At 41.2% G+C, this 12,368-nt stretch overlaps 1 protein-coding gene across 1 annotated transcript in view; it reads right to left on the minus strand.

Annotated features, from left to right (window-relative positions):
* The window catches only part of RGS14 (regulator of G-protein signaling 14), a 67,692-nt gene that overhangs the window by 28,968 nt on the left and 26,356 nt on the right, over window positions 1-12,368 (minus strand). The window contains exons 3-5 of the mRNA XM_018552387.1: window positions 8,213-8,234; window positions 3,313-3,473; window positions 769-861 (exon numbers count right to left, since the gene is read on the minus strand). Coding sequence (XP_018407889.1) covers window positions 769-861; window positions 3,313-3,473; window positions 8,213-8,234 — 276 coding nt within the window. The remainder of the gene's footprint in view (window positions 1-768; window positions 862-3,312; window positions 3,474-8,212; window positions 8,235-12,368) is intronic.

The raw sequence follows: 12,368 nt of genomic DNA on the forward strand, positions 1-12,368 counted from the left end.
TGAATGACAGGTTAACAACAGCTGCATCTGTCCATGGCTGTGCACATGTAATCGTACTACCCGTGGTTCAGAATAGAGTATTGCCCCCGAACAGTAAACAGATTGGGGGAATTTATCAAAAATAGAGCAGTCAGAATCTGGAGCAGTTGCCCATGGCATTCAAGATTTGAAAATGAAAGAGAGAAGCTGATTGGTTTCCAATGCCCAGTCTGCTCCAGTTTTGATAAATTGCCCTTATTGCACCCAGGGACAATCATCTATCTCGAACCGCAGGTAATCATTTACAATTACATGAGGACAGTCTCAGATGGATGCAGCCACTGTCAGCCTGTCATTCAGTTGAAAGGGCACAATGGCCGTATTTATACGAACCCACCTTGCATTGCAGCTGCAAGACTCTGCAGGTTCTTGTCACAGAAATCCCCAATAACCCCAAGTGTGTGAGGCCTAAAGGTGGTAGCTGAATATCTACTCAATTCAGTTACTTTTATGTCCTCTACATTCTAGCTTTTAACTAACTTTTGCTCACACTTGATTGTTGTAACACTGTTTTCACTTCAGCTGTTAATGTGTAGCATATTCAGGATTTCCTATTCTGCTTCTCTTTTATATTACCAACATAGTGCGTTGATCATAGCTGACTGTTCACTGTTATAAATCATCATGCCTTTTCTTCATCTGCCATATGTCAGGGATCTTTAAAGCTTACCATTCAATATATTTCACTAGCCACTTTTTTCAGAAGTTTTTTTTTTTCGTCATAGCTACCTGCTCCGTGTCATCTTCAGAAATGATTTGGAACTTTTCACAAGATTTCCAAAAATGTATGTTCTCAGCACTGTACTCTTTAGTCAAAAATTCCTGCGAAGAAGAAGAAGAAGAAGAAGAAGAAGAAGAAGAAGGAGAAGGAGAAGGAGAAGGAGAAGGAGAAGGAGAAGGAGAAGGAGAAGGAGAAGAAGAAGAAGAAGAAGAAGAATACAATTTCATTTTTCACATCAAAGCATATATATTTAACTAAAGTATAGCTAAAGCCAAACTTTATTTTAATTTTTGGTATAGTAGTAAATAGTTAAAACCCCTGTCTTTGTCCCATTGGAGAGATTTCACTTTACTTCCTGTCCCAACCATTACATTTTGCACCTAAATAAAGGAGGCCTTTGTATCCCCGAAACATTGGTTCTGCTTGTTTTCCTTTTTAATGCTATGAAGTCAATTCTGCTTCTATCCCTTCTCCTTCCATCAACCTTATCTTCACCCTTTTCCTGCCTCTCTTCTTTCACCTATCTCTTTATAAGAACCTTCTTACATCACTTCACCGCTCACATCTTTTTCCCCTTTCTCCATCAAAATCTCCATCCATCTATCCATCCATCCATTCAATCCAATAATCTGACATAAAACAGGACTATTTTGGAAAATTCCTTTTTTTTTAAATTGGGAATAATGCACACTTTTAAATAATTATTACAGGTATTTATATACCGCCAACAATTTACACAGTACTTTACATAGTGCACATTCATATCAGCCCCTGCTCTCAAGGAGCTTACAATTTAAGGTCTCTATCTCACATGCATACATCAGGGGTGTGAAATTCCTATCGCCTGACATGCAGTTCTGGGCGCCAGGCACTCCCCCTCTCCAAACACTGTCTCTCTCCCGCCCGCTGCCTCTTTGCCCTCCTTCTCTTTCACCACCCACCACCTCTCTCCCCTCTGCCTGTGTCACTGCCCTCTGCCTCTGTCAACACCTCAATTAAAGTAAAAAATTAAATAAAACAAAAATCTAAAAAATAATAAAAATGTAAAAAATAAAAAGGCGATAAAGTAAAAAATAAAATAAATTAACATTTAAAATAAAAAAAATTTACAAATGAAAAAAAATAAAGTAAATAAAAATTAAAACCAACCCCACTTCCCCCACCATCTGCATGTGAATAAAAGCATGCATAAGGCATTGTGTGTGTGAGCAGAATGGGCAGCAATGCTCTCTAACACGCACAGTGTGCATTAAGGCCAGGTTCACACCTAGGCAATCCGTGATCGCGCGGGAACCGTGCACGAAACCAAGCAGATGGCCCGGGCAATCATGGAATTGCGCTGGAACAGCCTTTATTTTCTAATGGCACCCCAGTTGCGCCAGGCAAAGAATTGCAATAAATGCCTTCCCTGAAAACTCATCTCTTCAGGAAGCCTATCCCGCCTCAACCTAACCACTGAATTATAACTTTGTCAACCAATTCATCCCCACAGAGCTAGCCCCTCTTGTATCACTTGTCCTTCCCTTTTAGATTGTAAGCTCTCATGGGCAGGGCCCTCCTTACCATCTTGTCTTGATTTGTATTGTAACTGTAATGTCTTCCTTATATTGTAAAGCAGTGCGCAAACTGTTGGTGCTATGTAAATAATAATACATTTATTTTCTTCCCTTCAATACTATTGATAAATAAATAGAAAATATGACTTCTGACTTCTGGAGTCCTCAGTCATGGATGCATAATTTGCATTTCTGAAGAGCTGCATATGACCAGTTCCTTTAAGTCAAAGACTCAAAGATATTCCTCTTAACCACACATTCTTGGAGAGACTGTTTCCTTTAAATCTAGTTCATCCTTTATACCCAGTGCCACCTAACACACCTACTAAGAGTTTACTGTTGCACAAAAATAGTTGTGGGAGTGAAAAGAACTGGGCAAAAAGAGGAAGGCAAAAATGTATTTTTTTTGTTCCTCAAAATTGTTCCCATAGCATTATGCTTTATTATATTTTCTAATTCAAATAAACCAGATACAATTTTATTTTTCCCAGGCTAATGGTAGCAGCAGAAGAACCACTCAACTCAAAGTATAAGAGCTACATTATGTAAAAATGATCTGAACTTTCCTGATTACGGTGTTATCTTATTACAGTGTGCTCTAAGCTCTATGAATTACCACAAACTATAAAATAGTATTTTAGACAATTTTAGCAAGGAAGCCTGCAACTGTCAACTTTTCCCTTTGATCCTGTTGCAACTTTATCTATTCCAAAGAAACATAAGTACATGTTTACTGAAGTGTGGATTCCAAAAAATGTGGTGATACTCAGTGTCAGGAGAAAAACCTTTACTGGCATACGTTGACCTTATTTTTACACCTAAATATATATTTTAACATTTATCTTAGGACTTTGGATGTTTTATCCAATGGCATACAAATAATAGCCAGGAACACCTAGAACCAAAAACATTATGGCATATTCTTCACTTATCATGACATAAAATGTACTAAACTGGCTTCCATTTTATAAAAAATTGCTGTTTATGTTTTCATACCGTGAAATACTCAATCCCAACAGGGTCTTGAAGTAGCCTCTCAAACGATACTGCCCAAGTAGCAACTGATCGGTCAGATGCAAATCCAGCTGTATGGCCACTGGGCAAGCTGTTCAGGCTTTGGTCACTGCCTCGTCCATCTAAATCAGCATTGTTTAATTCTGTAAACAAATGTAAGATACATTAGGGAAAACCTATTATATCTTTATTTCACATTCATATAGTTCAAAGGTTTTCACTAAACTACATGAAGCTATATTTCAGTTTCAGTAAAAATTTCTCGACTATTGCAACTCCCTCCTTATTGGCCTACCTCTACACAGGCTATCCCCCTTCAGTCTATCATGAATGCTGCTGCTAGACTCATCCACCTAACTAACCGCTCAGTGTCTGCAAACCCCCCTCTGCCAATCCTCCACTGGCTTCAAATCACTCAAAGGATAAAAAAACAAATATTAACAACCAAATTCACAGCCATCCACAACTTAGCCCCAGCTATATTTCGAGGGATGCACCGATACCATTTTTTAGGAATCTAGTACAAGGAGATTAAGGGGGGACATGATTTTCATGTACAAAATGTTCCATAGTCATAGCAACATTAGCAACAAACTCTTTGAGATTAATTCCGTAACAAAGACTAGAGGACACCACCTAAAACTGGTAGAAAAAAAATTCGAACACAAGGGGCGAAGGGGTTCTTTTCAGTTCGCGCGGTTAGGGTCTGGAACTCACTGCCTCAAGCGGTAATTTCCGCAATTAATATGGAATAATTCAAGAGGCTTTTAGACGACTTTCTGAGAGACCGAAATGTACAAGGGTACAGGTACTCTTAAGAATGAGAACACTCATGGACTATACACACACACACACACACACACACAACAGGTTGGACTTGATGGACTTATGTCTTTATTCAACCTCAAATACTATGTTACCGATATTTTTTTTCCGGTACTCGACAATACCGAGTACCGGTGCATTGTGCCCCGATTATAAGGAAGTTGGGCAGCAGATAATGACCCGTCGCCCGGCTTTCTGATTGCCTGTGAAGCCGGTGTTCTATTGAAGGAACACTGGCTTCAGAGGCAGCCTGGCTTCCTGACCAATCAGGAAGCCGGGAGGTGGGTCATTACATGCCGTCCGGCTTCCTGATTGGTTAGGATGCCAGGCTGCTTAGCAACACATGAAGCTGGCTTCCTAGCCAATCAGGAAGCCAGGCGGCACGTCATGACCCGCCAGCCCAGCTTCCTGATTGGCTAGGAAGCCGCCTTCACTTGTTCCTAGGCAGCCTGGCTTCCTGACCAATCAGGAAGCCGGGAGGTGGGTCATAGCAACACTTGATGCCGGCTTTCTAGCAAATCCGTAGGCCGGGAAGCGGGTCATAACCCACCACCCGGTGACCTGATTGGAAAGTACTGCACTGCCCATCAGAGGGAGATCTTTCCCTGATCTGAAGTTCCAGTATCAGAGGAAAGTATCGGAGCATTTGGTCGAGTAGGAGTTGGTATCAACAGCACAGCTCCTGTTACCCTCCATAGACTGTGCAAGTAAGTGAAAGTGCTGGAGCTCAGATACTATCCATAATACCTCTTTAGTTAGACGACACATGTCTTTTTGCTGTGATGTACTGGATTTGGCTTTCAATTATTAAAGAGTTATTAATGGATCATATATGGACTCCAGCACTTTCACTTAATTGTACAGGTGGACCACTGTGTTTTGCTGCATATATTGCTGAGGATAAATTCACATTTCGATAAATGTAACATTTATTCTTGCACAAAGAGTCTAGTCATCAGAAATCCCACTGTACTTTGACTATCAATATGCTAGATATTTACATGGCAACATAGCTAGCATGTTTGAAAAATGACAGCAGGCCATAAAGTATAACTTATTCTTAAACATAATACTATTGACCTTGAAGGAATGACAAAACCCCAGTGAGGCAGCTGCCAAATAATCCAAAACAGTGGCAAAGAATTAAATGATAACAGCAGTAGAAGTGGAAGGAGGAAGGAGTGGAAAACCAGGCACCACTTAGCCGTAACCTTTAAAAGTGGACCTAGACTCAGGCATCCTTATTCTTCAAACATTGCAAGACAAGACATCTGTGAATAACACACCACTTATAGTAGGCATTCTGCTTCTGCTATTTTGGTTACATACACTTTTTTCATTCAAACATAAGAACTGTAGGGCTTAAAACCAGCTAAACGATTGAGAAGACTGTACCTTGTATTCGTGTGCTTCTCTGGCATATTCCAGCAGCCTCAAAATATGTAATTCAGTATAGTGCATTTGTACCTAGTAGTGAGGGAGTAGTGAGTAGGGTTGCCATTCACTCCATTTCTGCACTTAACTGCATTTCTAATCCAGGCACAAGGGTCAGAAGGGACTTTTAATATGCAATTTAAGCCAGATATGGCAGCACATAGGTTGAGGGTATAATCTCTTCAGTCATTATTCCAATGAACCTGAGCCCTACAGTGCCTACAATAAAGAAGTTAGTATTATGTCCAATAAACCTTTGTAGAGCAGTAACTCCATTCTACAAGAAGCATACTAATTATTTCACCTAGAAATCTGCAGTAAAAGATGAAAAAACTTGCACATTTAGTGGCACTTGATGACTAGATTATTGTAGATCATACAAAACTGAATGCCCACTCACCTTTGAGTTTCTTCTTACTGTGTAGGAAAGTAAACTTCCAGAAACTCATCACACACATTAAAGATGATGAAAACATGATGCTACTAAGGAATATATGCTCCAAACATCCTACACTGGTAGCAGAATCAAGGACAGGAACAAGTGCAAACTCACGCTGAAGTTATGTGACTTAACTAGACACGTCTTCTGTCCAAGAGAACCTGTTTACTATTGTTTTAGCTCCAATACAGTGTTAGGACACTTTTACATACAATAGTCCCTCTGCTTAGTGGGAGAAGTCGTTGTGAGGTTACCTGTAAGAATTTGGCCTTAAGCTATAAAAGGGACCTGAGGTCAATATAGGTATTTATTATTTTCTAATAGTGATTATTAGTAAAGAAACAATTCCAGGTAACACTGTATTTTGTTTTGAACACAGTTGGTTTTCACTGCTGTTTCCCCTCATTTCTTTTGTCGTGGTGTCTCCAAAACGTCTGCCCAATGAGGACATAGTCAATGTTAAAGTGACACTAAACTCAGGAGTTAAACTATAAAAATGTATTCAAGTACCTTAACTATTAACAGAAATTTAACTTATTTGTGAATCACTCAGCTGTAGAACCTCAAATCATATCTGAATTAATGCTGACACTGTCCTTCCTTCTGGAGGGTGGCTACTTTTATTCCCCATGGTTCCTATGTGTTTTGTAAAGTAGCCACAGCTCCAAGCTCGCTCCAGTGATGGACTACAATCTCAATACAAATTAGTAAACTAAACATGAGATTGTAGTCCATCATGGGAGTGAGCTTGGAGTGGTGGCTACTTTACAGAGTAACACACACAGGGACCATGGGGAACAAAAGTAGACACCCTCCAGATAGAGGTTCTAGCTCTTCACTTCCCTTTAATTCTCCATGCTCCCGTGCTACTTACTTATCTTTCCTTTACTCTCCTACTGCTCCGGTCAGCTACCAAAATCAAGAAAATACCTGGTACTTCTGTGTATGAAGGAACATGTGACTCACTTACCTTCCAGTTATGTGACAGTACTGGTGCTTGACGATTGGCCCAGCTCTGTCACATGGAATGGGGAGAGAGTCCTCAGCCGTGTAAGCTCTGACTAGTGGGCTTTATTTTCGGGGACCAAAAGAATGATATGTCTCGCTATGGGGAATACAGTGAGCCTGTTTGCCCTTTATGGCAAATCACAGGTTTACATAATATATATTTTTTTATTATTATTATTTATTGTATCGTTATTTGGGCAACATTTGAAAGCACTCCTAAAAGGATTTTAGTTGGATCATAAGATGTATTGTAAGTATAGGGAGTATTTTTCTCTAGAAATCCATTGATAAAAGGCCAGCCAATAGTGCAAGGGGAATGTGAATGCTCTTTTCTCAGGTTACATGCCTCTTTGCTCATGCTGTGTTTGACCTTCCTACAGTGTATATCGATAAATTAAAATGTTTCTATCATTTATTCTGATTTACTGGTAATCATTGTCAGATGGCATTAAAATGATGTGTTCCGCTTGGCATGACTCTTTTAAAAACACTGATAAGGCAGAAAGGTAATTCACTGCTGTTACTCATCTAATATCATATGACAAACAAAGAAAATTCATACTTAAAAGCGGACTGGGGACTCTCCAGCCACTGGGAAGGTAAACATCCCAGCTTCTAGGTAGTGGTCTGCTCTGCAAACTGTTTGCTTTCTGTAGCTGTTATTGCTGTACAATGTTAAACATGTTTTGCTATTAAAGTGTATTCAAACCCCAAAAAAACTAAATTGTTATATATTGCAGTTTGCCAGTCCTTAGATGAAGTGGCTTCATTGATTTATTTCATGCTTTACTTTTACTTGGCAATCCTGCAAATAACACACTTCCTGTCCTGGATGGCTACACTCACTCACTCACTCTATTGTATCTATGGAGGGAGCCATGGTTGTCACCCTAGGACAGGACTACAAACATGTCTTCCTCTCCATCTCTATGGTGAGGGGTGTAATTTGTAATTTACAGAAGATAGTTTAGAAGGAAGAAAATGAATGCAGCCACAAGATTTATGGAATGTTATGCTGCAATATATTACAGTTTTGGTTTTGGCTTTAATTATCTTTTAATTAGTGAAGTACGAGGTCCAGTTTCTGCAGCTATACTACTGTATATTTTATTATGACAACCTCAGATATTTCTCTAATATATAACAAATTCTCCATCCATTCTCCAAATGACTCACCTCCATCAGATACAGCCAACACCTAAAAGAGGAACAAGAAAGGATTACGAAAAATAAACATGTTTCTTCCTCTGGCATACATAAACTACATAAATACACATTTAAAATGGGAAGTTTGCTTTTATGTGTCATGACATTTTTTATGCAAGGCAGTACGTCCAGGTTTAAAAAGTTACTTCATCCCTCCTGTATTTTTTTAATCTCCACAAACCTTGTTTACTGAGTTATCCGGAAATTATATACTCACATATCTAACAAATCAATTGTTGCACTGCTGCAATTCGCCAATCTGCCATTGGACACTAGTTCCCATGATGCCTTCTTCCTTAATTACTTAATCAGGGGCCAGCTGTCTCTTCAGGATTCTTGGAGCCACACCCCCCTCAAGGACACTGCAAAAACCAGGAAGAGACAGCCAGCCCCCTGCGCTGTACGGCATTCCCATGTCTCCTGACATGCATGACGTCAGTATTTCAGAAGACTGCGTGATGTAATTCTCGCATAGGCAAGAATCCTGGAAGTGCCAGGAGGGGTTCCAAAGTAAAAATGTATGAGGATGGAGAAATGTCCAATTATGAGAAAGGAGGAGTGTAGGAGGATGAAGGTCCACTTTTAGAGGGTTTCTGCCGCAGCGCAGGCAGTGGAGGAAGTACAGGAGCCTACCTGCAGTAGAATGCTGGGCTGTTCTGTGTGATTTATATACCATCATTAAATATGATGCATATAACTGAGTCACAAATTTAAAGCATATATTTGGAAATCCTAAAATAATATACAGGATAGATCTTAGTTCCATCAACTGATGGGAACCCCAGAGAAAAGGGTGCAGGAGAAAGCATCATTTTAAACTCTAAACTTCTTTTAATCAACTAGCAAATACCAGGGCTGTAGTTGAGATCATGCTACTTCGGGCACATGTGAATGAATAAAAAATTTTCATCATGCTGTCACATTACTCCTGTTGTGAAAAGCAAAACCAGAGATAATTATGGACTGGACACCCTACCAATCAAGTTCCTACATAAAGAACAGAAGGTTTCCTGCTACCTGAGATTTCCCTACCATAATTCCCAAATCTACTCTTGTCCACCTAGGAATATTTTGGTGTTTCAATCCACCTTTTTATATACTGTGCCTGCACCTCTTGTTACATTCACCTTAATATAAAATAAATAATCCAATAGGGAGAGTGGGAACCTCTCATAATGTCCACAGCAGGTGTACAAACTTGGGACTAGACTAGATATCTCACAGTCCCCAAGAGAAAAAATAAACTGGCAGTTAGTTTAACTCTCTAGCATCTGCCAAAAAGTGAAATACTATTTTTCTGTAGACTGATCCTTATGATTGTGTTATGCTAGGGTTAGGAATATAGCAAGGGTAAGAATTAGGGTTCAGGTTAAAGGAGAACATTGAGGTGAGTGATTTCCACTCATCCTATAGTTAGAGCCGACCCGTGACAAAGAAGCTGTCACAGGTCGGCTCTATCGATCGGGAAGTGAGCAAAAACATGCACCGATCTGCTCACTTCCTGATCATCTCCCTGCAGTGAGCGATCATCTCCCTGCAGTGAGCGGTGACTATCAGTCACTGCTCCCCGCAGGGATTCCCCCCTCCCCTCTCCGATCCTCCAGCGCTGAGTGGAGAAACGAATGGGGAGGGGCTGGCACAGCTGGCTCTGCCTCTAGACAGGCAGAGCCCGCTGTCACTCACGCAGCTGGGTGGATCTCGACAGTATTGCTGGGATCCATCCCGGCTGCTGCACTCTTAGTATATCACGGGGAATAGCCCTTTATATACTGAGCTTTGGGTCACAGGAGGAGGTTAGTATATGTCCTTACCCCATAGTTCTTTTTTAAGGAAACGCTTTGTTTAGGAAGATGGTTGATGTTAGGATAAGAAGCGTTAATGCTTACCATTGCTCCTCAATGTAGTACTGGACCCCCTTTCATCTTGTTAATTAAGTTGATCTGATCACCACAGATTGTTTAGGTTTTAATCATAGGCTACTATGGCTATAAAATGAGTGTGTGGCTTTCATATCACCATTACTGTCTGGGTTGCTGGCTTAAATTATTTCTAAAATGATACTAGGATTAGGGATGGAACTATGATTCATGTTAGTTCTACACAAGGGTTAATACTATAGTTAGGCCACAGTTTAGGGCTTGTTTTAAAGATAATCAGTTCTTTTACTTATTCGAAGGGAAGTAGCAGGTTCCCTTGAATGCCACCACACTCCCCTCCTACCCCATTCCTGATACTCACCTTCATCAAGTTACCCCACTGTTCACCTGTCAGAGCTCTCGGAAATACCCAGTGCTTTTGGGTATGGGGGAGCATGTGACTTAATCCCAAGATGCTGTGGTCAGGTATGAACAGCTAATCACCAAGCCCAAACATTGTAATGTTTAGTAGGGGAGAAGGTCATTAAATGTAAGAATCAACACTAAATGGCACAGAACTCGCACAAGGTTTATATCCACAGTTCCCACAGGTAAGACCCTTAGAAATGTAATTTGGCAAGAATTTATTTTAAACAAAATCACATTTCCAGTTTTTTTTAAAGGAAGTCAAGAATGGCAGCATTCTTATTCCTCCCATAACAGTTTTCCTTTACAGTTCAACATATCCTTGGTGGTTAATAAAAGATGTGAGCACAACTACCAACAACACAAGTCAGTTTTGTAAGCAAAACAGCCTCATGAGATTCCAAAATGGGAATTCAAACATATCAATTTGGCTCATCATTAGCGACTAGATTAAGGAAACCATACCAAATTACATCAATATTTACCCTTAGGGCTGGTTGACACCAGGCTGGCTGTGCTGCTTTGGGCCACTTTGTTCAATGCAGATATCTCAATTCTCCCGGATGTTGTGCGAGTTTCCCGGTATGATAGCAGGTCCCGGACACCCGGGAGAGAAATGTTTTCTCCCGGAAAGGTTTACTCTGCGCAAAGAAAACCTTTCACTGCTATCTGTTTTTTTTTCTTCTTGACATAGGGGCCGCCGGTGATGTCAGTCAGGAAAACACCTGTCCACTGCTGCTGTCAATCAGCAGAGGTGGACCTGAAGTTCTCCATCGGATCCTCCTCTGCTGACAGCAGCAGAGGGCGGGTGCAATAGCCAGCTTGCTATTGGCTATTGCAAATTGAAATAGCCAATAGCAATCTAGCTATTCAATCCTATGCTGTCTTTTTTTTTATTATTCTGACGGCAGCAGCTGTCAGAATACTAAGAAAAACAGCAGATAGCAAGGGAATCATTAGCTTCTTTGCTATCTGTCATCATTTCAGGGGGGTGCTCTCTTCCTTGTTGTTGTACCCCCCCACGGAGAGGGGTGGTATGGGTTTGACAGAGGGCACCTCCCTGTAATGAGAAGGGCACCTTGCTGAAATTACTTATTACAGGTTGGGATCCCTGCCAATGCAGGCATAATGCAAAGACTAGGCAAGAAGCATTGCTTTGTATAGGGCAGCGGTTCTCAACCTGTGGGTCGCGACCCCGTCGGGGGTTGAATGACGATTTGCCAGGGGTCGCCCGGGAGTCTCCTGCTATTAGATAGCGGCTCCCGGCCGCCCAGGAGGGAAACACTTTCTCCCGGAAAGGTATACTCTGCTTGATCGAGCAGAGTAAACCTTTCCCTGCGTTCGTTTTTTTCTATTTCTGACATCGGTCGCCGGTCGCCGTAAGTCAGAAAAAAAAAACACCATAGGAATGCATAGCTAAATTCTTATTGGCTATTTCACTTTGCAAAAGCCAATAGCAAACTAGCTATTGCACCCGCCCTCTGCTGCTGCCAATCAGCAGAAGGGGACCTGAAGTTCTCCATCAGGTCCTCTTCTAGTGATTGACAGCAGCAGAGGGCGGGTGTAGGGCTGCAACAACTAATCGACATAATCGATTATAATCGATTATTGAAAAAGTTGTCAACTTTTTCAATAATCGATTAATCGGCTTCCGATTGGTTGGCCCTGTTCATGGCTCCACACACGCTGCACGCCACACCTCCTCCCCACCTCACGCTCGCCGCTGCCAGGCCCGCCCACATCCACACCTCCTCCCGCCTCACGCTCAGTGCTCGCCCAAATCCACGATCGGCACAGGTGCGCGGGGAGAAGAAGTAAGGAGGAGCAGGCGTGAGGGAATGACA

This window comes from Nanorana parkeri, unplaced genomic scaffold (assembly GCF_000935625.1).
Source record: "Nanorana parkeri isolate BGI_ZX_2015 unplaced genomic scaffold, ASM93562v1 scaffold87, whole genome shotgun sequence".
NCBI lineage: Eukaryota > Metazoa > Chordata > Amphibia > Anura > Dicroglossidae > Nanorana > Nanorana parkeri.